At 56.0% G+C, this 23371-nt stretch overlaps 1 protein-coding gene across 1 annotated transcript in view; it reads left to right on the forward strand.

Moving 5' to 3' along the window:
• The first annotated feature begins 12529 nt into the window (after positions 1-12529).
• Positions 12530-23371, forward strand: part of ARRDC1 (arrestin domain containing 1) — a 31577-nt gene continuing 20735 nt past the window's right edge. Inside the window, exon 1 of the mRNA XM_084299098.1 lies at positions 12530-12768. Coding sequence (XP_084155224.1) covers positions 12651-12768 — 118 coding nt within the window. The 5' untranslated portion in view covers positions 12530-12650. The remainder of the gene's footprint in view (positions 12769-23371) is intronic.

Consider the following 23371-nt stretch of genomic DNA (forward strand, 5'->3'; position numbering starts at 1 on the left):
TGAGGATCCAGACCTCAGACAAACATCCAAAGATCCAGATGAAGTCAGGTGTACGCGACCCATGTGGCGGAAGTTTGTACGGAGTGCACCATCATCATATGCCAGCTCATTGGCAATAATGGCCTGGAAAGAGGATGAGGAACCCACAGTGGATGAAGTGGCTAAACAACTCCGGCAGTACGAAGAAAGTCTCTCCTCTTCCTTACAGGCCTGCGTCTCAGCTGTGGAGAAACTTTCTGAAGAGTTCCACCAACTTAAAGAGAATCTATCTTCATCCCCACCTGAACCAACCAGTGTCCACCGACCAAAAGAGAACACTGTGGAGAAACTTTCTGAAAAGGTTCACCAACTTGAAGAGAGATTATTCTCCTCCGTACCTGTACAGAGCAGTGTCTCAGCTATCAGGGGTAGTCGTTCATCCACACAAGGAAGACGATATGGTGGGTACTCACCCCGTGCTACCCTGTGGTTTTACTTACGAGACCATGGAGAGGACATGAGAAAATGGGATGGAAAATCTACCGCGACCCTAGAGGCACGGGTACGTGAGTTGCAAAAGAAAACAATCAGGAAGAAGGGATTCTCTGAAAAGTTTGCTGCTCCAACTTCCAGCAGACAGTCCTTCAAACACAGAAACGAAGAAGATTCCGACCAGGATTAGGGAGGCCCTGCCTCCAGCCAGGGGGAGGAAAGGGATAATCGAGTTTATTGGACTGTGTGGATTCGATGGCCTGGCACATCAGACGCACAGAAGTATAAGGCTTTAGTAGACACCGGTGCACAATGCACTATAATGCCATCGAGCTATAAAGGACCAGAGCCCATCTATATTTGTGGAGTGACAGGGGGATCTCAGCAGTTGACTGTATTGGAGGCTGAAGTGAGTCTGACTGGGAATGAGTGGGAAAAGCACCGTATTGTGACTGGCCCAGATGCTCCATGTATCCTTGGCATAGACTATCTCAGAAGAGGATATTGCAAGGACCCAAAAGGGTTCCGGTGGGCTTTTGGTATAGCTGCCTTAGAGACAGAGGGCATTAAACAATTATCTACCTTGCCTGGTCTCTCAGAGGACCCCTCTGTTGTGGGGTTGCTGAGGGTCGAAGAACAGCAAGTGCCAATCGCTACCACAACTGTGCACCGGCGGCAATATCGCACTAACCGGGACTCCCTGATTCCCATCCATAAGCTAATTCGTCAATTGGAGAGCCAAGGAGTGATCAGCAAGACTCATTCACCTTTCAATAGTCCCATATGGCCAGTGCGAAAGTCTAATGGCGAGTGGAGACTAACAGTGGACTATCGTGGCCTGAACGAAGTGACGCCACCACTGAGTGCTGCAGTGCCAGACATGCTGGAACTTCAGTACGAACTTGAATCGAAGGCAGCCAAGTGGTACGCCACAATTGATATCGCTAATGCATTTTTCTCCATCCCTCTAGCAGCAGAGTGCAGGCCACAGTTTGCTTTCACTTGGAGGGGAGTCCAATATACTTGGAATCGACTGCCCCAGGGGTGGAAACACAGCCCTACCATTTGCCATGGGCTGATCCAGTCTGCGCTAGAGCAGGGGGAAGCTCCTGAACACCTGCAGTACATCGATGACATTATTGTGTGGGGTGACACAGCAGAGGAAGTTTTCGAGAAAGGGAAGAAAATAGTCCAAATCCTTCTGAAAGCCGGTTTTGCCATAAAACAAAATAAAGTCAAAGGACCTGCACGAGAGATCCAGTTTTTAGGAATAAAATGGCAAGATGGACGTCGTCAAATCCCAATGGATGTGATCAACAAAATAACAGCTATGTCTCCACCAACTAACAAAAAAGAAACACAGACTTTCCTAGGTGTTGTGGGGTTTTGGAGAATGCACATCCCAAATTACAGTCTGATTGTAAACCCGCTCTACCAAGTAACCCGTAAGAAGAATGAGTTTGAATGGGGCCCTGAACAACGACAAGCCTTTGAACAAATTAAGCAGGAAATAGTCCATGCAGTAGCCCTTGGGCCAGTTCGAACAGGACCAGATGTAAAGAATGTGCTCTACACTGCAGCCGGGGAGAACGGCCCCACCTGGAGCCTCTGGCAGAAAGAACCTGGGGAAACTCGAGGTCGGCCCCTGGGGTTTTGGAGCCGGGGATACAGAGGGTCTGAGGCCCGCTATACTCCAACTGAAAAGGAGATACTGGCAGCATATGAAGGAGTTCGATCTGCTTCAGAGGTGGTCGGTACTGAAGCGCAGCTCCTCCTAGCACCCCGATTGCCGGTACTAGGCTGGATGTTCAAGGGAAGGGTCTCTTCTACGCATCATGCAACTGATGCTACATGGAGCAAGTGGATTGCACTAATTACTCAGCGGGCTCGAATAGGAAACCCCAGTCGCCCAGGAATATTGGAAGTGATTATGGACTGGCCAGAAGGTAAATACTTTGGGATATCATCAGAGGAGGAGGTGGGTCGTGCTGAAGAAGCCCCACTGTACAACCAGTTACCAGAAAATGAAAAGAAATATGCCCTGTTCACTGATGGGTCCTGTCGTATTGTGGGGAAGCATCGAAGATGGAAGGCTGCTGTATGGAGTCCTACACGACGAGTTGCAGAAGCTGCTGAGGGAGAAGGTGAATCGAGTCAGTTTGCAGAAGTGAAGGCCATTCAGCTGGCTTTAGACATTGCTGAACGAGAAAAATGGCCAGTTCTCTATCTCTACACCAATTCATGGATGGTAGCAAATGCCCTGTGGGGATGGTTACAGCAATGGAAGCAAAACAACTGGCAGCGTAGGGGCAAACCCATCTGGGCTGCTGCATTGTGGCAAGATATTGCTGCTCGGGTAGAGAACCTGGCTGTGAAAGTACGTCACGTAGATGCTCATGTGCCCAAGAATCGGGCTACTGAAGAACATCAGAACAACCAGCAGGTGGATCAGGCTGCTAAGATTGAAGTAGCTCAGGTGGGTCTGGATTGGCAGCATAAAGGTGAATTATTTATAGCCCGATGGGCCCATGACACCTCAGGCCATCAAGGTAGAGATGCAACATACAGATGGGCTCGTGATCGAGGGGTGGACCTGACCATGGACGCTATAGCACAGGTTATTCATGACTGTGAAACATGTGCTGCAATCAAGCAAGCCAAACGGTCAAAGCCTCTTTGGTATGGAGGACGATGGCTGAAATATAAATATGGAGAGGCCTGGCAGATTGATTACATCACACTCCCTCAAACTCGCAATGGCAAGCGCCACGTACTTACAATGGTGGAAGCAACCACCGGATGGCTGGAAACATACCCTGTGCCTCATGCCACCGCCCGGAACACTATCCTGGGCCTTGAAAAGCAAGTCCTATGGCGACATGGTACCCCAGAAAGAATAGAGTCAGACAATGGAACTCATTTCCGAAACAACCTTATAGACACTTGGGCCAAAGAACATGGTATTGAGTGGGTGTATCACATCCCCTATCATGCACCAGCCTCTGGGAAAGTTGAACGATACAATGGACTGTTAAAGACTACATTGAAAGCAATGGGCGCTGGGACATTCAAAAACTGGGATACGCATTTGGCAAAGGCCACCTGGCTAGTCAATACTAGGGGATCTGCCAACCGAGCTGGACCTGCCCAATCAAACCTGTTACGTACTGTAGATGGGGATAAAGTTCCTGTAGTGCATGTAAAAAATATGCTGGGTAAAACAGTCTGGGCTACTCCTGCCTCAGGAAAAGGCAAACCCATTCGTGGAATTGTTTTCGCTCAGGGACCTGGATACACTTGGTGAGTGATGCAAAAGAACGGAGAGGTCCGGTGTATACCTCAAGGAGATTTAATACTGGGTGAGAATAGCCCATGAACTGAATTGTACCATGTTAACTGCTATATAATACTGTATGTTACCACTACCATGACTACTATAGGTGACTAATTAGAATGTATGGAAAAGAGTGTAACCTGAGCATGACATGAATGGTATGGAATAAGGGGTGGATAGATGTCCTGGTTTCAGTTAGAACAGAATTAATTTTCTTCCTAGTAGCTGGTGGAATGCTGTGTTTTGGCTTAGGATGAGAAGAGTGCTGATAACACCCCGATGTTTTAATTGTTGCAGAGCAGTGCTTATACCAAGCCAAGGACACCTCAGACTTTTGCTCTGTCCTGCCAACAGGCAGACTGGGGGTGCAGTAAGAGCTGGGAGGGGACAGACCCAGGACAGGTGACCCGAACTAGCCAAAGGGGTATTCCATACCATCTGACGTCATGCTAAACAATATATAGGGGTGGCTAGCCGGGGGGAGGGGGCCGGACTGCTCGGGGTTAAGCTGGGCATCGGTCAGCGGGTGGTGAGCAATTGCATTGTGCATCACTTGTTTGTACATATTATTATTATTTTCCTATTATCACCATTGTATTATTATTATTATTATTATTGTTATTATTATTTTGTTATTATTATTTTCCTGTCTTATTAAACTGTCTTTATCTCAACTCACGGGCTTCACTTTCCATTTCTCTCCCCCGTCCCAGAGAGGGAGGGGGGAGGGTGAGCGAACGGCTGCGTGGTGTTTAGCTGCCAGCCGGGTTAAACCACGACAGTACTGCAGGTGAGGCCTGACCAGGGCAGAGCAGAGGGGGAGGATCACCTCCCTTGACCTGCTGGCCATGCTCCTTTTAATGCACACCAGGATGCCGTTGGCCTTCTTGGCCACCAGGGCACACTGCTGGCTCCCCAGGTCCTTCTCTGCAGAGCTCCTTTCCAGCAGCTCATCCCCCAGCACCCCCAGACACCCGGTGCTTGTGGTGGGTCTGTGGGGCCAGGTGAGCTGCCAAAAGCCCCCTGTGAGCTGCAGGCTGGGGACTGCAGGGGTTCTGGGTGGAGGCAGGAGCTGCACAAGGGCACTAACGGGCTTTTGGCAGCCCCAACCAACCTCAGCTGGGACCCCCACCCACAGGGGCTCCATTTAAGCTCAGCCAGGGGGCATTGATCCTTGCCTGAGCTGCCTGGGGGTGTGCTGGTCTTCAGGCCAAGCCCTGGTGATCCAGCTCCTGACCAGTAGATTGGGTTCCCAGCCTGACCTTGGGCCCTAGGCTTGTTGGAAGGTCTCTGGGCTGTGCCCTTGGGCTGCAGATTGGCTTCAGTTTAGATTTGTGGTGTTGTGGGGAATTTACTGATGGGCTGGGCTCTTGGTTGGATGTTTCCAGCATCTCTGGGTCTGCCACACCTGGGGGCAGAGGCATGGGACCGTGGCTGGGAGCCCCTGCCCTGTGGTTCTGGTGTCCCTGATGGACCTTGGGAGGGTGGAGGGCTCTGCAAGGGGCTGCAGGGGAAAATGAAGTGCTGGAAGAGGTGGGGAATGGGTGCCCCTGGGTGGTGCCCCTTGGGGTGGGGTAGGAGGATCCCCTCCATAGTGCTCCTTGCAGTGTTCCCTGATGCCTCTCCACGGTGAGGTCCCTGGAGGGTGGTGGCACCCCCAGCTGGGCACCTGGTGGGTGTGGGGAGCACTGTGCTGTGCAGGAGAGCTTAAGCTGGGACAGTGCTGCTGCTTTCTCAGGCTCTGCTCGCTGTGGGGACCATGCACCCAAGGGTGCAGGATCAAGCTCCTGACCAACAGCAGTCTCTGTTTTGTTTTCAGGACTGTGTCTGGCTGAAGATCACTATGGATGTGGCTGTGGTGTCTGCTGAACTTAGGAGAGAGGAACGGGAACCTTGAACTTCCTCTTGTTGCACTTGGGTGGGAGGACATGGGCTTGGGGCCAGTGCAGTGACCGCCCCGTGGGGCTGGGGTGCGATGCTGACAGCCCCAGTTGCAGCACGGGGCCAGCTCCCCATGGTGACACCTCACACCAGTGTCCATGTGAGGAGCTGGGGACACCACAGTGTGTCCCCACTACACAAGTCCTCTCCCCATGCATAGGGACAGGCAGTGGCAGGCTGGGGCCAGAATGCAATTTCATTTTCAGTCCTCATTTCCTGCAGAGATGCAAGGCTGGTAATGGGATGCTGTGAGCAGGAACACATCTGTAGGGGACAATGAGATGCAAATGACACAATTTTGTTTTGTTTTGTTTTTTTTAAGACCATTTCATTTATGCAGTTCGTGCAGGTGCTGGGGTTGCAGCAAGGAAGTCAAGTGATAGGATTTTAATGTTTGCCAAGGGGAAGGGGGACAGGTGGAGCTGTAGTGGCCTGCAGACAGGCAGGTGGCTGCTGGAGGCAGGGTTCAAACCCGAATAAAGTGACTGGGGGTGCTGCTCTAGGCCTGGGCACCGTGATGCACTGAATCCAACGTTCTTGTTGGCCTTGCAGCAGATGTGTGTGTGCTGGCTTGGCTGCACCAGTGGCTGAAATGTCAACGCACACTGGGTTGGAGGATGACTTAATCAAGGACGTGGACCCACGTCGTGCTTGGGGTGCTTCACCTTGTCCACGACCCCCCAGGCCATGCTGTTTCGTGGCTGCTCTTACCCAGTCATACCTTCCCTCCCTGCCCTCAGCCAAGGGTGCCCTGGCTTGTCACACAAGCCCTGTGGTGCCCAGTGTGTCCCCTTCCCACCCTTCTGGGGAAGGAACAGGCCACCAGGCCCTGCGCAGAGATCACTGCTGGCCTGCTCTGAGCTGCCTTTCTGTGGGACCTGTGTAGGTGAGCTGGCTGCTCAAGGAGCTGGTTCCTTGAGGCTTCTGGCAGGAGCAGTATCCCTAGAGCTGTCACAAGCTGCTCTGTGCTCTGCTTGTGCCCCCAGGGCAGGGGCTCTGATGTCCCCCCACAGCCCAACAAAAGGGCCTGAAGCTGCTGGCTGCAGAAGCATCCGTGCTGCCTGCTCACTCGGTGAAGGTGGGCTGAGGACTTCCTTGGCTTGTTGAGGTGGGACCTCACCTCCTCACTGGTGGGACTGAGCCACCAGCTCATCTGGCAGTGCTGTGGGCTGGCAGGGGATGTCCTTTGTCATGGCTGTGGCAAGGTGGAGCGGTGCTGGGAGGGGCGGCTGGGACAGGCCCCGGGGGCACGCGCTTGGTGATGCTCAGGCTGGGGCAGGTTTGTCAGAGGTGACTCACCTGCTCCTGACGGTGCCGCTGGCATCAGAGCAGTGCCCTTTGAGCTCATGGAAACACAGATCAATGATGACTGACGGAAGGGAAATATCCTACGAGGAACAGCCCTGCTGTGGGCAGGCGGAAAGGAGCAGGGGCAGGAGCAGCAAGGTGAGGGGAGGGGACGCCCATGCCCTCCTGCTCCCCACCTGGCATCCACCTTGGTGCAGTCAGAGAGCAAAAGTCGTTCAGAGAGCATTGCTTTGTGCTGAAAAATGTTCAGCAGCTGATGGTGCCCTCTGGCAGCAGTGTGTCTGAGGCCACTCCTGTCTGCCCGGGTCTGGGAGGCTCCCTGGTCTGTGGGGCTGCTCTCCTGATGTCCCTCAGCCAGCCCTGCGAGGGGGCTGTGGGGTGTCCCCACCCCAAAAGCTCTCTGTGTGGGATGCTGACGTGACCCCAGCGCCCACCCTCCTCCCCAGGCACTTCCTCCTGGCCTGCAGAGAGGACTGGGGGATTTCTGGGTGACTTTTTATTGTTAGCTCTGTCCCTGGTATCAGGGGCAGGGTGCATCCCACAGCTTTTAGCAGCCAGAAGGGGGACATCTGGGCTGGTTAAATTAATCCTCATGGGGGGCTGCTGAGAGGTGCAGGGATCACTCCTCCAGCTGGGGGGATCTCAGACACACCACTGCTGCCTTCTGCCCCTGGATAAGGCCCCTGCTGGAGGTCATCTCTACCTCTGTCAGCAGCATGGGAGCAAAGGAGAAATGCAAAACACCTATAAGAGTCCAGACCTTAATTTTAACATGGCCCTTGTCTCAGGCAAGCCCCTGCTGGGGTCTCAGAGCAGGGGACAGTCCTCCTGTCCCCATAGCCTGTAGGTGACAGCAAGCAGGCCGCAGTCCCCGCTCTGCCTGGGCTGCGATGCAGAGCCTGTAGGGACGGGACTTCCCTCTTGATCTTCCTGTCCAGCCCTGCTCTGAGCAACAGAGGCTCCTCCAGTGAGGGAGGAGATCACAAATCCCATCAGTGAGATTAGAATAATAGCAATAGTAATTAACGCCTTGCTGCTCTCTAAGGATTTTCTAGCAAGGCTCACCAGGTGCTGGATGGGTGTTAGGCAATTACAGCAGTAGCACCCACGTAATGGAGACAGGTGACAGCTGTGCCACCGGCTTGCAGTGGCTCTGCTGGGGACTTGTTCTGTCCCCTGACTTTTCTCAGTGGATTGGGGAATGAAATTAAATGGGAGGAGCTGGCTTAGGAGGGGTGACCCTGAATCAGCCTCTTCCCACAAAGGTGATGGTTATGGGGGGGGAAGCAGATCAGGATCTCCTGGTGTTGCTCATGGATGCTCACCTGGTCCCTAGCAAAGAGACACAAATGCCCCCATGGGAGCTCAAGGGCTTGAAAATACCTCTGTGTGCATTTGGGGACAAAATCCAATGCATCAGCTCCTGCATGCGTGTCGATGGAAATCTGCAGGAGCAGCCTCCCCCATAGAGACACAAATGCCAGTACGTGGGCTTGCGTAGACACAAACCAGCACAATAACATGGAGGCTGGAGAAAATGCTTTGTGGGGAGAGACCTGAAGAGCTCAAATTGCTTGGTTTTTCAGGGAAATTGAGATGTGTCTTGATTTCAGCGTGTAAGTACCATCACAGGGAGAAACTACTTGGCACCAGAGTACTCCTTAATGTCAGGGAAAGGCAGAACAAGAACCAGTGGCTGAAACAGAAGCCTGCCAAAGAGGGACTAAAAAGCAGATGTGTATGTTAGCAGTGAGAGAGGCGAGGAGTGGAAGCAGACTGCCAAGGGCTGTGGCAGGACTTTTTTCTCTCTTGGTAAAGGATAATTTTTTCTCTCTGGTGGAGATTCCTCAGCTGAATCATCACCCTATTATACCTCTTAGTTGTCTGCCCACCCCCCTCCTTGCACGGGGGGCTGCTAGAAAGCCCTGGGACATCAAGATCCTAGAGATCTGTACCCCTGGGGTGGGACATTTAGCTGGAATGCCATCGTGTGCCCTTGGGTGAGCTGTATGGCAGAGCCTGTGCACCCACCAAGCAGAGAGGGGGACCACAGCATCAATGTCTTGCCAGCAGAGAAGGAAGGTGTGCGGGAGGTGTGGCAGAACGATGCTAAGTACGGTGTGAACTGATGAAAGGTGTCAGCCCAACACAAATGAATAATCGGTGTTGCTGCTGTCAGTACCAGGTGGCACAGTTGGCTGGCCAGGGAGCTGGCTGAGAAGCAGTGAGGTACTGGGCAAAGCAGGGCAAGGGATTTGGAAAGGTTATAAACCTTTATATTATATTTATATTATAAATATGTCAGTGTTATGGGTTCTATATACACATGTGTGTAAAAAAGAAGTTATGAGTGATATATACAGTACAAATACATCAGTAGTGAGCCCTCCAGGGGCTCCCTGCTCAGATGTGTAGCTTTAGCCCAAGGGAAGTTTGAGATGCAATGAGCAATTTCCTCGGCTGTGCCTCTGCTGTTTTCTCTCCTCCTCAGTCACAGCAGCTCCAGTGCCTGATGTCTTGTGGTGTGCTGGGGTGTCCCCAGCCAGCAGCTGAACCCCAACCCTGTTGTCCAGTAGGACAGGGGAGAGCACTGGAAAAGCAAGGGTGATTGAGATGAAGACTCCTCAGCTGGAGAGGAGGAGAGGCCACGAGGCCAGGCTTGCCCATCTCCCCAGCCCTTACGCACCCTGAAGCGACAGGGCAGGCGACGATGACCTTGCAAGCTACAAGCTGTCCCAGAGATAACACTAATGCCTCACCCAGGAGTGCTCACCTCATTAAAGCCTGTGCCAGTCACTGCTCAGGTATCTCAGCTGCTTCTATGCTGCCTCTCCTGGAGGCTTCCTGGTCCTGCTGGGGCGATGATGGCCGTGGGGCAGGGGAAGCTGAGGCATGGGCAGGTGCTGGGTCATCGCGTGTGGCTGGGGGACAGCCTCTGCAAGGCCAGAAGGGGACACATTTAAGTTACAAGAAAACGCACATGATTTAACCACGAAGCCTTCTGCGTACATCATACATATATATATGTATATATACAGGTAGTACAAGACTTGCAGCTTCAGCTGTTCCTTTGTGGGCATATTTTGTTCCCAGCCACTTTCCCAGGCCCGTGGCAGAAGCTCAGCCGTGCTGTGGGCAGAGCATGGCCCAGGTGCCATGGGTGTTGTTGGTGCTTGTTTTGTTTTATTTACTACTACATTATTTGTCAAGAAGTTTCGTGTTCCTTAAAGTTAGCAGAATGTGATGACATCTGAAAGGAAAAATTTATTCTAAAGCTGGGGTTAGCATTTTTTATCTGTCTCTCTTTAGAGTTTTCCCTTTTAATAAGGGAAAAAAGAGGAAGGGAGAAATGAGGGCGAAGAGGAAGTGAGAGTTCCCACTATCAGAACAAAGTCTTCAAAACAACTTTAACCAAAACAACAGGACAAAATAGCAGGAAAGGGAATCTTAACATCCTTATCTCTCTCTCTTTTTTTTTTTTTTTTTTTTTTTCCCCCCATCTACTCAGAATTTCAGTGCCTGTGACTCTGCAGGCAATTAGACAACATTGGTGACTCCAGGGCACATGCAGATGAGCAGGGAGGCAGGAATGCAAACAGGCATTTGACTCTAATGAGCAAAATCCTCCTGAACTGAGCACCATCGTGCCACGTACAGGGAATGGCAGGTGCCCTGGCACTGCGGGGCTCATAATTGTGCCCATCTCATTACGTTTTACGGACAGCTAAGCAGTGGGGAAGGATCAGTGCCATGGCACCGCTGCCGGCCATGTCACAAGAGGAGCTCCTGTGTTTGTCAGAGCACTCAGTGACTGTCTCGCAGGGCTATAGCTGTGCACAGCGAGCACGTCACTGGAGCCGGGATGCTTTTGTTCAGCTCCTAGCACAGGAATCCTTTTTATTCTTGTTATGACCTTGGGCAAGTAACTTTACTATGCTTAAAATTACTTTTCTGCAAACAAGGAGTATAAATATATTTGCATCAAGAGCGTTGCAGTGCAGCGTAAGGGGCTCTGTTTTGGCTCATCGAAGGATTTTTTTTTTAACCGTGTGTCATTGCTCAGCATCCCTGTGGGGCAAGGGTGATGGTGCTACCCTGGTGATGGGGACAGAGAGGGTATGACCGCTGGTAGCTCAACACTGCTCAAAGCTCTTGGTCTTCAGAGCCTTTCCGTGGGAGAAACAGGTTCAGTAAAATCTGCTGTGGCACAGGGTGCTTCTGCCACCCCTCATTTGTTTGTTTTCTGCTGGCAGTGCCACCTGGGGTGGCTGCAAAGGAACCGAGCTGCAGAGGCTGATGAAAGAGGCTGCGGGCTCATCTTACAGAAGGAGACTGGTGTGCGTAGCCTGGCAAAACAACAGCTAAGGGCAGAGCAAGGAGAGTGGTGTATGGAAGCCTCTGAGGGTATGCACTGCAGGAGATGAGCTACTTAGCGTTGGCACAAGCCCATCGGGGTGTGTGTTGCCTGTGACGACGTGCAGGCTGGAAAGAAGAGGTAGCTTGTAAGCAGCGGAGGAGCGAGGGCCTGGAAGAGCTCCCCAGCAGGAGCCCCGTGCGCTGGGAATATACAAACTACTTCTGAAGTAGCTCTCAAACCCCTTTACGTGGGGTGTGACACTGTGATGGCCACCCTAAGGTGACCCTGGAAGCTCCTGCAGCTCGGGCTGGTGTCGCTGCGGGTCCTGCTGGGTCTGCGCTGGGTGTGCTCTGCAGATGAATGGATAAACAGGGATAAGCGGCCCTCCTCGCACTTAGTCATTCTGCCCGTGTGCGCAGCCTGCTTGTCATCAGCCAGGAGGCCTCGCCGGGAGGTGCCTTTCCCCAGCACTGTGTTGGGTGTTTGCTGTGAAATAAAGAAATAGCAAAATGCCCTTTTTACCAGTTTTATTTATTTATTTATTTATTTATTTATTTATTTTTTAATTGAGCCTTGGAGTGAAAGCAGCGTTGAGGGGGGCACTCAGCAAGTGTGAGGCAGGGCAGCCCCCAGAACCCGGGGATGCCCCAGCTGGGGTGCAGCCCTTCACCCCACTGCTCTGTGGGGATCCGTGGGGTGGATGTTTGGACCCATGGGGTGGCTGTTTGGATCTGTGGGGTGGATGTTTGGATCCATGGGGTGGCTGTTTGGATCTGTGGGGTGGATGTTTGGATCCATGGGGTGGCTGTTTACCAGCCCTAAACCCACGCTGTGTCTGTACAACTCCCCCCGGCCGCTTCAAGCGACTGGGGACGTAGGAACAAGCAGGGGGCAAGGTGACAGCTGGGCAGGGGGAATTACAGGCAGAGCCGCTTAGGGGGAGCACTGGGAGAGGCAAGATGGCCCCGGGACAGCCACCTCCTTCCCCCCCGAGCCCGGCCTTTCCCCCAGAGCCCGGCCCCTCACGGCTCCTCCGCCCGCCCCTTCCCTCAGCGCCCGCCCCGGCCCCACAGCGCGGGCCGGGCCGGGCGGAGGCGGGTGCAGGGCGGAGCCGCCCGGCCGGGGCAGGGACGGCGGGGCCGGCACGGCTCGGTACGGCTCGGCTGGGCTCTGTAGGGCTCGGCACGGCTCGGCAGGGCAGGCACCGCTGCCGGCAGAGCGGAGCGGAGCGGCGCGGCCATGGGGAAGGTGCAGCTCTTCGAGATCCGCCTGGGCGAGAGCCGCGTCATCTACAGCCCCGGCGAGCCGCTGGTCGGCACCGTCACCGTGCGGCTCTCGGGCTCGCTGCAGTACCGAGGTGAGCCCGCGGCCTGCCCGGTACCGGCTCCCCGCTGCCCCATCCCGAGCCCCGGCCGGCTCCGGGCACGGCGAGGCGGAGGGCGAGCGGCCGGGGGCCGGGCGGTGCCGGCGGAGCCCCCGAGCTGCCGGCGGGGGGGTCCCGGGGGTCCCGGCGCTGCCCGCTCGGAGCCGGGGCTGGGGGTGCTGGAGGCGGGGGGGTGCGGGCTGGGTGCCCGCTGGGTGCCCGCTGGGTGCCCGCTGGGTGCCGGGGCTGCCCCGCTCGCTCCTCGTCCTCCCGACAAGTTGTGTGTTTTTTTGGGAGACTGGAGGGGCTCCAACGCGAAGTCCCTCGGATAGGCGCTGGGTGAGGGTGCTCGCGCTGCCCCGGCCATCGGCCGTGCTTTCAGCAGCACCTCGCCCAGCTGTCTGCGATAGCTTTTTGGAGGCTTCCTCGGGGAAAAAAAAAATGCCTGGGACAAGTGCAGGCTTGCAGGCTGCTGAACTCCTCCTGGAGCGGAGCAGGGCACGTATCTCCTTGGAGCCTTCTCCCAGCAACGCTCCCTCCAGCTCCAGCGAAGGCATTCCTGCCCCAGCGTGTGCCGGCCTCCCCCTGCCCGGCCCCACGGCTCCCACCCTGTGCTGGGCTCACCCCCTGGGTTTTGGGAAGGCGTTCGGTCTCGGTGGGCTCCGATGGGATATGGCTAACGAGCCTGGGGTGGCTGAGCAGGGCTTTTGGAGAGCTGGTGGGTGCTTCCAGCCAAAACCTGAGCTGTTCCTTCACCTTCTGTGGGAAGTGTCACAAGTGGCTGGTTGGGGCTGAGGTCCCAAATCGGCTTTACCAGCTGGGTGGCAGCTTGCTGTAACGGGTGTCTGCGCCTGCCCAGGTAACAGGGGTGTTTGAGGATGGGGTGCCAAGGTCTGCAGAGCATGGGGTGACCCTCTGCTGGGCGCCCTCCCTGCTGGATGTGTCTCACCCCCAGGAACAGGGGAGGAAGCTCAGGTGGCTGCCAAACATCCTGCTTGGTGCCACAGGACGTCTTCGGGGAGGGCCCTGCTGGGGCTCGTGGGCCCGGCAGCAGAGGGATCGAACAACCTCCACCACAATGTGGCTTCTGCTGGGCTGTGGGGAGAGCTGGGCAAAGGCCTCGCAGCCGTGTGGGTCAGTGTCATACGGCACATCCACACACACCTCCTGTGACCAGCTGGGACTCCTCAGAGGAATAAACATCTCCCTGGAGAAGACGTGAGGTGCTCGCCCTTTGCAGGCCAGGCCCACGGCAGCCAGGTGTGATACTTTCCATTTCCCGAGCTGGACCAGTCTGACGTGTGTGGTTGTGTGTTGTTTTTTTTTTTTAACCACAAACGAACTCATGCGCGATTACTCCACACCGTGCCTCATTTTATGGCTGTTGGAAACCGTGCCTATCAGGAGGTGGACAACACAAGCGAACAAAGCTCGTTCTGCCTTGCTAGACGTGCTGTGAGTCCTGGGTCACAGAAAAGCCGAACTGGAGACACACCTTGCAGGATCATAAATACTTCCACCTACTCTGGCTTCCTTGCCAGCCCTGCTGACTAGCACTAATGGCTGTTCAGTAACACGCCGTCCTTGGCTGGCCGTGTGGCCACATTACGGGCGGTGACTCACCTTTGTGGTGACCCTCACGGACCTTCACAGCCTCCCCTGTGTCCCTGCCAGGATGGAGGTGGGCCTCTGGGGAGAGCGCTAATGGCACTGCAGGTCCCTAATTGTTGTGCCTAACTTGCTGGGTAAATCATCAAGCACCTGTGTACGGGGAATAATTAATCTAACAGGAAGCTGGTGCTGGGACGGCCGGGGGTAGGGTTAGTTTGGGGGGAGGGAAAGAAGTTATTGCAGAGCAGGGGACAGCCCTGGAATGAAGCTGCTGCTGCTCGGGGGTGCTGGAGCACTTCCCTCTCTGCTCGGCAGCTCCCAGGGCCGTGCCGATTATTTCGGTCTTGCTGCCTACTGCTCAGCCGGGCTTCTCGCGGGCGGAAGCGTAATGATAAAATAACAGCCCTCTCCCAGGTCACCCAGAGTAAAGAACCTTGAAAGCACTTTCTGGAGCAGATTTCAGCACTGTGCTCTTCTGCACTCTGTTATTTAGCTGTCCAGGTTTATGCAGTGATGCCTTGACTTTCAAATCAATCCCTTGAACTACAAGGCTCCAGACACAAGTACCGATGTCTGTTCGTGTTCTAGAAGTGTCTAGGTCCGTAATTTCCATTTCTGCAGAGCCTGCGAATCATAATTTTCCAGTCTAATCTTAAATGTAGTAAAAGGTTTCACTTCTCATATGGAAAACCGAGAAAGTTGGTGGTGAAGAAGGGGTTGAAAGCAGGTCACCTGGATCCTGAGCCGTGCTACGCTCAGATTCTTGTGGTGACTAAAAGGTCACTTCTGTTTTTGTGGAGGGGCAGCGTGAGGAAGTGTGGTTTTGGCCAATGCATAAGGTGGTTCTGATATTCGTGTAGCCTGCCCCCGTGCTGGGGGGAAGAGGTGACATCTGAGCACTCTGTTAGCCAGGACCCTCTGCACAACGGGACCTCTGCAACCGGGAAGTGTTGTTCCTGCAGGAGGGCTGTGGCTTGGGCTGCTCTGCACAGTGCTGGTGAGAGGCTGGACTGAGTCCCCAGGTAGCAGCCTGAAGCACGCTCTGCCCTGCGACAGCAGTTCGTCTGGTGAGGGAGCGCGATGCCCGCAACGCAGAACCGAGCGAGGTCCTGGTGGAAGGCAGGGATGTCCCCAAAGCTGCAGCTGCCCCCAGAGGTACCGGCAGTGCCCAGGGAAGGCCCACGGGTCACCAGACATCTGCTCGTGGGCACAAGGATGAGGCAAGGCTGGCACTGCTGCACGGGAACGCTCACGTATCGTCCTGCAGCATCGCTCCGGCAGGCTGGATGGCTCCGGCTCTGGTGGCAGTGGATTAACTTTCTTTTCTCATTGTCTGGAGCGAGACAGCAGTGAGCTGTGTGGCCAAGCCTGTCTGAGACTGGGGAACAAAAGAGGGATTTTTGCTGTCCTGGCTGGCTTGCTGCTGGAACTGAAACTCCTCTGGAGTCAATAACTAATCGCAGGATTGTTTTGTGTCTCTTGTCTCCGCAGTGCGCGCCGCTCTCCGCTTCTCCCCCGCCCGCGCACCACTTGCGCTCATCTTGAGAAACTGTTTGCTGCTTTCTTTGGCGAGGAGATGTGCTGCGGCCCTCCCTCTTGTTTAACAAAATGAGGGAACAAGTGGAGTGGAGCTCTGACTGTCTGATTTGCTTCCAAGCGTGACAAACGGGGTGTGACTGCGTATTCTTTCCCTGGAGCAGCGCAGAGCGGGCAGAGGCGCAGCTTGTCTCTCTGGGCTGGAGTCAGGTAGGCAGGAGGGAGGCTCCCCTGCTGGGAGGAAGAAGCCCATGGTTTTCTGTCCGTCCCTTCTGGGGGCAGCTCCCTGACCCTCGCAGGGGCCCCGCAAACGGGCACAAAAGGGAGTGAGTAAGGTGGGTGCTGGCTCCAGCATCTGCCGGGGCGGTGCAGGCGGCAGTGCAGGTGGACGTGCTCTGCTCCACTTGCAGCCTGCTGTGGAGTGCTTTCTGCTAAGGTCACCCCTCGAAGGAGAGGGGAAGAGGAGGAAGTACGCGTGGAGGAGCCACATAGCCGTCGGTTGACGTGGCAAAGTCTTGCCAGAGGCTGTTGCAGCCAGGAAGAGCAGGACAGACCTGCCGACTGGCCTCTGCTGCCTGGAGAAGGGGATGCTCGGGGTCTTCTGAGAGCACAAGGGCCACGAGGTGGCTGGGTTGTGATGCACGGCTCCTGCAGGTGTGACCTGTGGAAAAGCATGGAAAAAGGCGTTCTGCAGGGAATTGTGACAAGCCTTTTCCTCCTCCTGCTCAGGGCAGCTGCTCCTGAAACAGCCTGACAAGCACACCGGGGCTGGGCTTTCTGCTCAGTGCCTGAAGTTAGTGATCTCTTTGTGCTCCTAAAATTGTAGCTCTTAAAATGTGGAAGTGCAAAGTGCTTCGGAGGGGAGGAACAGTGCAAAGGGCCCGGCTGGCTGTAGGTCTGCGGGGTTTTGTCTGGTGTGCAGGTGTGCCCGCCTGGGCTCTGTTTCATGTCTAGGAGCTGAAACTGGAGGTGAAACAGCTTCAGACCACGAAGATGTGCAGGTTTCTGTCTGCTCATGGTAGCTTGTAAAAACCAACGTCACATCCACCGGCACTGTTTGATGGCCAGTTAAAAATAGTTGACGGGGTGCAGGTGTCAGGTGTGAGCTAGATTTTTATTTATTTTGCTGTGAATAAGCCTGTGAGGGGAGGCTTTTCCCCAGAAAGGGCTTTGCCCTGGCCAGGTACGTCTTTGTCTAGGATCACGTACTGCTCTGAGAAGGATGCTTGGTGCCACGTGGTTGAATTGAATGGATGAGCGAGCTCTGGCAGGTGAGTTGGGACAGAGAGGTGCTGGGTGACTGCAGAGGACATCGGGGTGTCCCGAGGTAAGGACAGACCCCTCAGCAAGGTGGTGGTGGCAAGTTAGTGCCAGGCAGGAATCATTCAGAGACCTAGTTTAGTTTAAAAACGTCCTGACCTTTGAGCACCTTACCCTTGATTGAAAACTGGAGCTTATCAGATATCCGCAGCAAAAAGGCTGCTTCCGAGAAACATGAATCATTTCTGGAGCGTTAATGCTTATAACTTCCAATCCTTTGTTCTTGCTGAGGGAGCTGCTGCTGCTTGGTCGTTCTGGCTCCAGCTGGAGGTAACGATGCTGCAGCTTGCGCTTCATCCCCGGTACGTACACACCCGCCTTAACCCCACATGTTCCCTGCAATAAGGCATGGATAAAAATGGCTTGGGAGGCAGCAGCTCCGGGAGGAAAGCTCAGTGTGGGGGTTCGACTCGGTGCCTTTTTGGCGGGGATTGTTGGCGCGGGACTGGATGTCAGGTCTGGGGGTTTAGCTCTGAGTCCCGAGTGCTGTTCTCTGTCTGCTCAGATATCTGCAGGTGTCTGGCCTCACCGTGAGGATTGTCGTACGATCCCGCACCCCTCTGAGCATAGCAGGGATTTGTTATGGATCTGGTGCTCGGGTTATAACAAGAACACAAGTCGTCTTCCCAAACTGATATCGTGCTATAAATAGAGAATCCAGCTGCTTGTGCTGAATGGCATCAAAGGAAATCATAGGAGCAGCTCTTATGCAGAATGAAGTGGATTCTGGCTGCTTTCTCCCAAGTCGCTGGGGCTGCTTCTTGACAGCTGAGACGTGTGAAAGCAGTGCTTGAGAGCTCAGCGTGGCGTGAGAAATCCTCAGCGGGGAGCACGTGGCCCTGGGGGCTGCGCTCCCGTCGCCGTCCCACCTCCTGGGCACTGAACCAGGCCGTGCAGGTACCCGGCTGTGTCGGGGGGGTCGCCAGATGCAGGGTGGCTTCATGGCTTCTAAATAACACTCTTCAGGAAAGGGCACTTGAAATCTGCCCTGCTAGGAGGGGTGAGCTGGCTCTGGGCTCGTGCCTGGGAGCCGTGCAAAGGCCTTGCCGGTGTCTTGGTGCACTATGGAGCAGCTGTGTGAGGTGCCTGTCCCCATGCTGCTGTCTCCTTTCCTCCTAGATGGGCTCCCACCCCTCACACTGAAACTGCTGTGTCTGGGATGCCAGAGCAGGTGTGAGCTTGCTGCTTTGGTCCTCAGCAGTGCCGTGGTGTGTGCAGGAGGTTGGTTATGACAGCAGTGTCCGCGCTGCGTCCTTTTGGCCCGAAGTGTGCGTGGCAGGGGCTGGTCAGCCTCTAACGGGCCTTTTTCCAGCTGGCCAAGTATCAAGATGACTTTGCAACTGCTCCTCTCCCTGATGCTGAGGGAGAAATCCTGGAGAGTGCATGCCCAGGAGCATCCCTTGTGCCCCAGGAGGGCGCAGAGGAGCGTCCCCTCTGCTCCTCAGCATCGGCGCTGTGCCTGCAGCACTGCCTGGTGCCGGGCAGACCTGGAGCCCTGCGTCAGGCGGCGATCTGGGTGGCAGTGAGGGTCTGCCAGAGAGCACCAGGCAGCAGGAGCTCACCCGGACCAGTGACTCAGTCCCGCAGCAGTCTGGCCCAAAGGAGCCCTTGCGCCGTGGCGTTACGGTAAGCCTGTTAAACATGAATTTCCAGAACCCTTTGAAGCCTTTATTTAGAGAGAGCCTGAAAAGGGAGTAGTCTCGGGTGAATCAACCTCTCCGTGGTAAGCAGAGAAACCTGATCAGTCGGCCCTTTATCTGCCCAGCGTGGCTTTTGCACCCAGCGCGGAGGGGTGAGGGCAGGGAGGCCGTCACGGGAGCGGCTGCTCAACCTGCCCGGCTGTGGGAAGAGCAGAGCTGGATGTGTTCCCGGGAGGACAGACGTGTTCCCAGGAGGACAGACGTGTTCCCGGGGGGACAGACGTGTTCCCAGGACATCAGAGAGCTCGGCCTCCCCGGCCGCTCCTTGTGTCGGCTGCACAGCCGGCTGGCTCTGCCAGCAAGATGGGGTACGGTGTGCTGGCAGGGAAGGAGCAATCACTTTTGTTATGAGTTTACAGGGGCAGTTTGTTACAGCATGAGCCCGACTTGTCTTCAAGCACTCACCGGATGCCTCCCGGGACCTGTGGTGTGGTCAGCTGGTGGGGTTTCTCGCCTGGCTCCTCTTCCATTTTGAGACAAGGAAGTCAACTGTCCTGGAATATCCTAACTGCCTCGGCCTAAAGTAGTGCTAAGTGCTGGGTGGAAACCTATTTTGCTTTGGGCAAGCTATAAAAAAAAAAAAAGTGTTTCTCCTCTTCAGTTTCAGCACTGCTGAGCCCGAGGAAACGCGGCTGTGGCCAGGCTGGCTGAGGCGTTGGGTGCTGGCAGCTCCTGGCACCTGGCAGCTTTCCTGGGCGAGCTGCCGGCTCCGCTCTGCTGCCTGGCTGCACCTCGGCCGTGTGGGACTTGCATTCCCCTCCCACAGCTCTGTGTTCGGGGCCTAGCCCTGAAGATTGAGATGCTCTGACTGCTCATGTACGCGCAGCCTTGTTTTGCTTTGGAGAGCGTGGTTTGTGTAAATCCAGCTCGCAAAAAGCAACTGGAAGCTCCCGGTGTGCCCTGAGCAGCATGGCTGTGGGTTAGGATCTGTCTTGTTGAGGGATCGTGACTAAACCTTGCTTGGGCCTTGTTGGGATCCTAAATACTAAATTCCTGTGCTCCTGGCCACGCTGGCAGTGTGTGTGTGGCCAGGAGGTGTCCATGTGCCGGCAGGCAGCACGCGGCTCGGCAGGGCTGGCTGTGAGGCTGCACCGAGCTCTGCGCAGGAAGGAAGGCGAGCACAGGGTGCAGGCACTGGCAGCAGTTGTGTTTGCTGAGATCTGCTGGGCGAGGAGCTGCGCTGCTCCCAGCTGGTGCGTGGCTCTTGCCCTAAGCCCTGCTTGGAGCCCGGTGCCGTCCGAGGGGAACCGCAGCCCCGCTCCCTCGTGGAGCAGCCGGCAGGAGAGAGTCTGGAGCGCAGCTGCGGAAGGAGGGCAGGCACAGCCACCGCCAGACAGACCAGCATTTCCCTCTCTGAACTTCTGTCTAGGGAAGCAGAAAGGGAAGAGGTTTTCTGAAACCGAAAGCTGGCTGTGCACGCCAGAGCCAAGAAGGCCCACGTGAAATGACTCCGCGGTCCCGGCAGCCTTCTGTTCCTCTGCAGCCCCCTGCGCTTCTGGGAGATGCTGGGAGAGGGGGCTGAGAGCTGGCAGTGCAGCCGAGGTGGGTGGCTGGCATCAAGATTTCCATGGTGAGCATGAGATCTGCCTCTCTGTGACAGATACCGAGCTCCCTGCAGTGCCTCCTGTGCTGCTGCTCGCAGCGCCCGGGGGTGCCTGCACCTGCTGGCCCCGCGCGGGGAGAGGCTGTCCCTCGGCGTGCAGCTGATGCTGCTCCACGTTGCGCAGAGCAGTGCTGATGGAGTGAGAGTTTGGGCTCCCAAAACTGGTCTGAGGCACAACTTCCCTCCTTCCCCACTCTTCTGGAGCCGCACCTGCCCCAGGCTGGTCCTGCAGGAAGCCCGTGAGCTTGCGGGCTGGCCGTGGCGCTGCAGCCAGCGCTGCCCTTGCAGGCTCCAGGCAGAGCCCCCCCGTCCCTCCCCGCCTCTCTTCCCAGCCTGGGTGCAGCAGCACCCAGACCTGCACCAGCCTGAAGCTCGGGGAAAACTCCTTTTTTCACAAGAGATGGTTTAGAGGAAAAGGGGTGCTGGGGGGCTCTTTCTGGGAGCAGCTTGGTAGCGAGGCAGCAGCGCTCCGGGATCCAGGGCGAAGGCTCAAGTGCAGCCGGCATCAGGCCCAGCGTGGGGATGCTGCAGCATTTGTGCCTGTCACCGAGGAGCCCCGTGGTGTTGAGGTTTTCTCCCGCAGGCTGGTGTGGGTGCAGCCAGGCTCGTTAAACGTGCTCAGCCGGGGATGTTGCTCCAGATGCTCAAGATGACCCCTCTCCTCCGAGGGCAGCCGGAGCGCTGATAGAAGCCTGGGACGCTATAAATAAACCTGGCAGCTCTGCAAGGGAGAACAGCCTGGGCTCTGAACAGGAGGTTGTCCTGTGGAGCCCAGCAGTTTGCTTTCTGCCTTTGGGATGTCTTAGGCTCTTGATTTTGGGGAGGGGCTGGAAAAGACAAGCTTCCCTGCTCTCAGCCTGTGGTGGAGAAAAGTGCTCGCAAAGCGGAGAGGATTGACCTTGGCTGAGAGGGGAGGTGGCTGTCACAGCTCTGTGCTCACAGGCGTGTGCCTGCGTGGTTTGTCTTTGGAGGTTTCTGCATTTCTGGATGACAGCACCCTTGGTGGATTGGTAGTACCCGGGGTGGATTCTGGATAAAACAAATCAGCATCACCCAAAATACAGGGGTGAAGTGAGCCATTAGCAGCTGTCACCGCCCTGCTGTTGCTGCAGGTTTGTACAGGCTGGGGCAGGAGCTGCTCCAGGCTTCCTGCGGGTGGGATGTAGCAGGGGGTCGAGGATGTGTGAGGCCCTGCTGGGACCCCCTGCCCCGCTTGGCAAATGCAGCACTGCCACAGGGAGCGGGCAGCCTGGCCCTCGGTGGGTTTTGGTGAGCTGCTGCTGCCCCACGAGTGGGCTCGCCATGGGTCAGGAAAGCCTGAGCAGCTCTTTGAGATGACTCCTGAGAACACAGGGCTTCCCTTCCCCAGCTGGAGGCCGAATCCCCTGTGCTGAGCCCTAGGGAAGGAGACAGAAACCTCTCCAGACAGCCCTTTGCTTGGTGCCAGACACGCCGCTGCCTCCAGCTTTCAGTGCGCGCTCTGCCCTCACCTCACTGGCTCGTGAAATGCCCGGGACTGTTTGTGTCAGGAACTGACAGGAAGGACCCAGAAGGATGGGGACAGCCAAGAGTTAATTAGGAGCTGCTGGTTTAATTAGCGGTGTCTCGGTATTTTTGTGCACGAGGGCTGGGAGCCGGGGGAGCAGCGTGCCCCGTGAGCTTCCAGCCTTCTGCTCCCTGTGGTCCCGGCTTCCTCGCTGCGTGTTTTTCAGGGAGCTTTTCTAGGAATCGCCCGGTCTCTACCAGCTGCATGAGAGCGACTTGTCCTGCCTGCAGGTCTCACTGCCTCCCGGGCTTCCCGCCTGCCCAGCACCGTCCGGCCCCGCTGTGCTGGGAACGGGATGACCCCAAAACTTCACCTGGCCTGGGGCAGGGGCCAGGAGATCTCGGGGCACTCCCAGCCTCGTGCTCCTTGTCACCTGAAGCTGCAGTGCTGTGTGTTGAGGTGGCTTGCTCCTCTCCTGTCTGGGCAGGTGGCCCTAGGGGTTGCATTGCCGGCTTGCTGATGTTGCCTGTGATGAGACCTGCTCTCCTTGCGGCCTGGCCTCGCTCTCCCAAAGCCTGTCGAGTCCCCAAAACCGGCACTGGTGGGGATGGCAGCGGGGCCATCCGTCCCCTCCCTCTCCCCGGACCCGGGCCACAGCTGTGCCTGGCTGCTGGGGCTGGGGGAGGTGGCTCTGTCCTCATGCACAGCTGGAGAGAATCTAATTAAAGATTAGTGGTGATCTGGCCTGCCGTGGCTCTGGTGAGAGGGGTGAGGAGAGGGCTCCTCTTGGCTGGTTTCCATGAAATGAAGACTTGTCTGATGCAGGCTCGCTGGTCTCTCACAGCCCTCTCTTCCCTCTGCTCCCCCGTTCTCAGGACCCAGACACCCCCCGGCCCTCCTGCCAGCACCTTCTGGAAGTGCCGGGGTGCTGGCACCTCCGTCCCCCATCTCTTTTAGGGCTGTTGTGTACTGTCCCCTTGGTTTTGGCGCTGTATTTGCCCTCTCTTGGAGCGGGGCTGTCCCCAGCAAGGTGTAGGAGCGGCTCTTGAAGCCCTTTATGGACGTGTACCCATTCCCTTGTGCTGTGTGTGGCTGGTGTGGGTGCTTTGGGGTGGCTTTGCAGCCCGTTGAGCCCTGTGCTTGTGGGTACGGGCTCCCTGTCCCAGCTGAAGCCTCTGGGTCAGCTGGAGGCCTGGAACTGGCTCGTGTGGGCTTCAGCTGGCAGAAATTCGGGGCTGTCCATAGCTGCCCCTTCTGAGCTCAGCACTCACCTCCTCGTCCACCCTTGCAGCAGCAGAGGAAAGCCCCGGGCCACCAGCAGCGACGTGCCAGCGGGACGGT

Source organism: Netta rufina (assembly GCF_964035555.1).
Source record: "Netta rufina genome assembly, chromosome: 20".
NCBI lineage: Eukaryota > Metazoa > Chordata > Aves > Anseriformes > Anatidae > Netta > Netta rufina.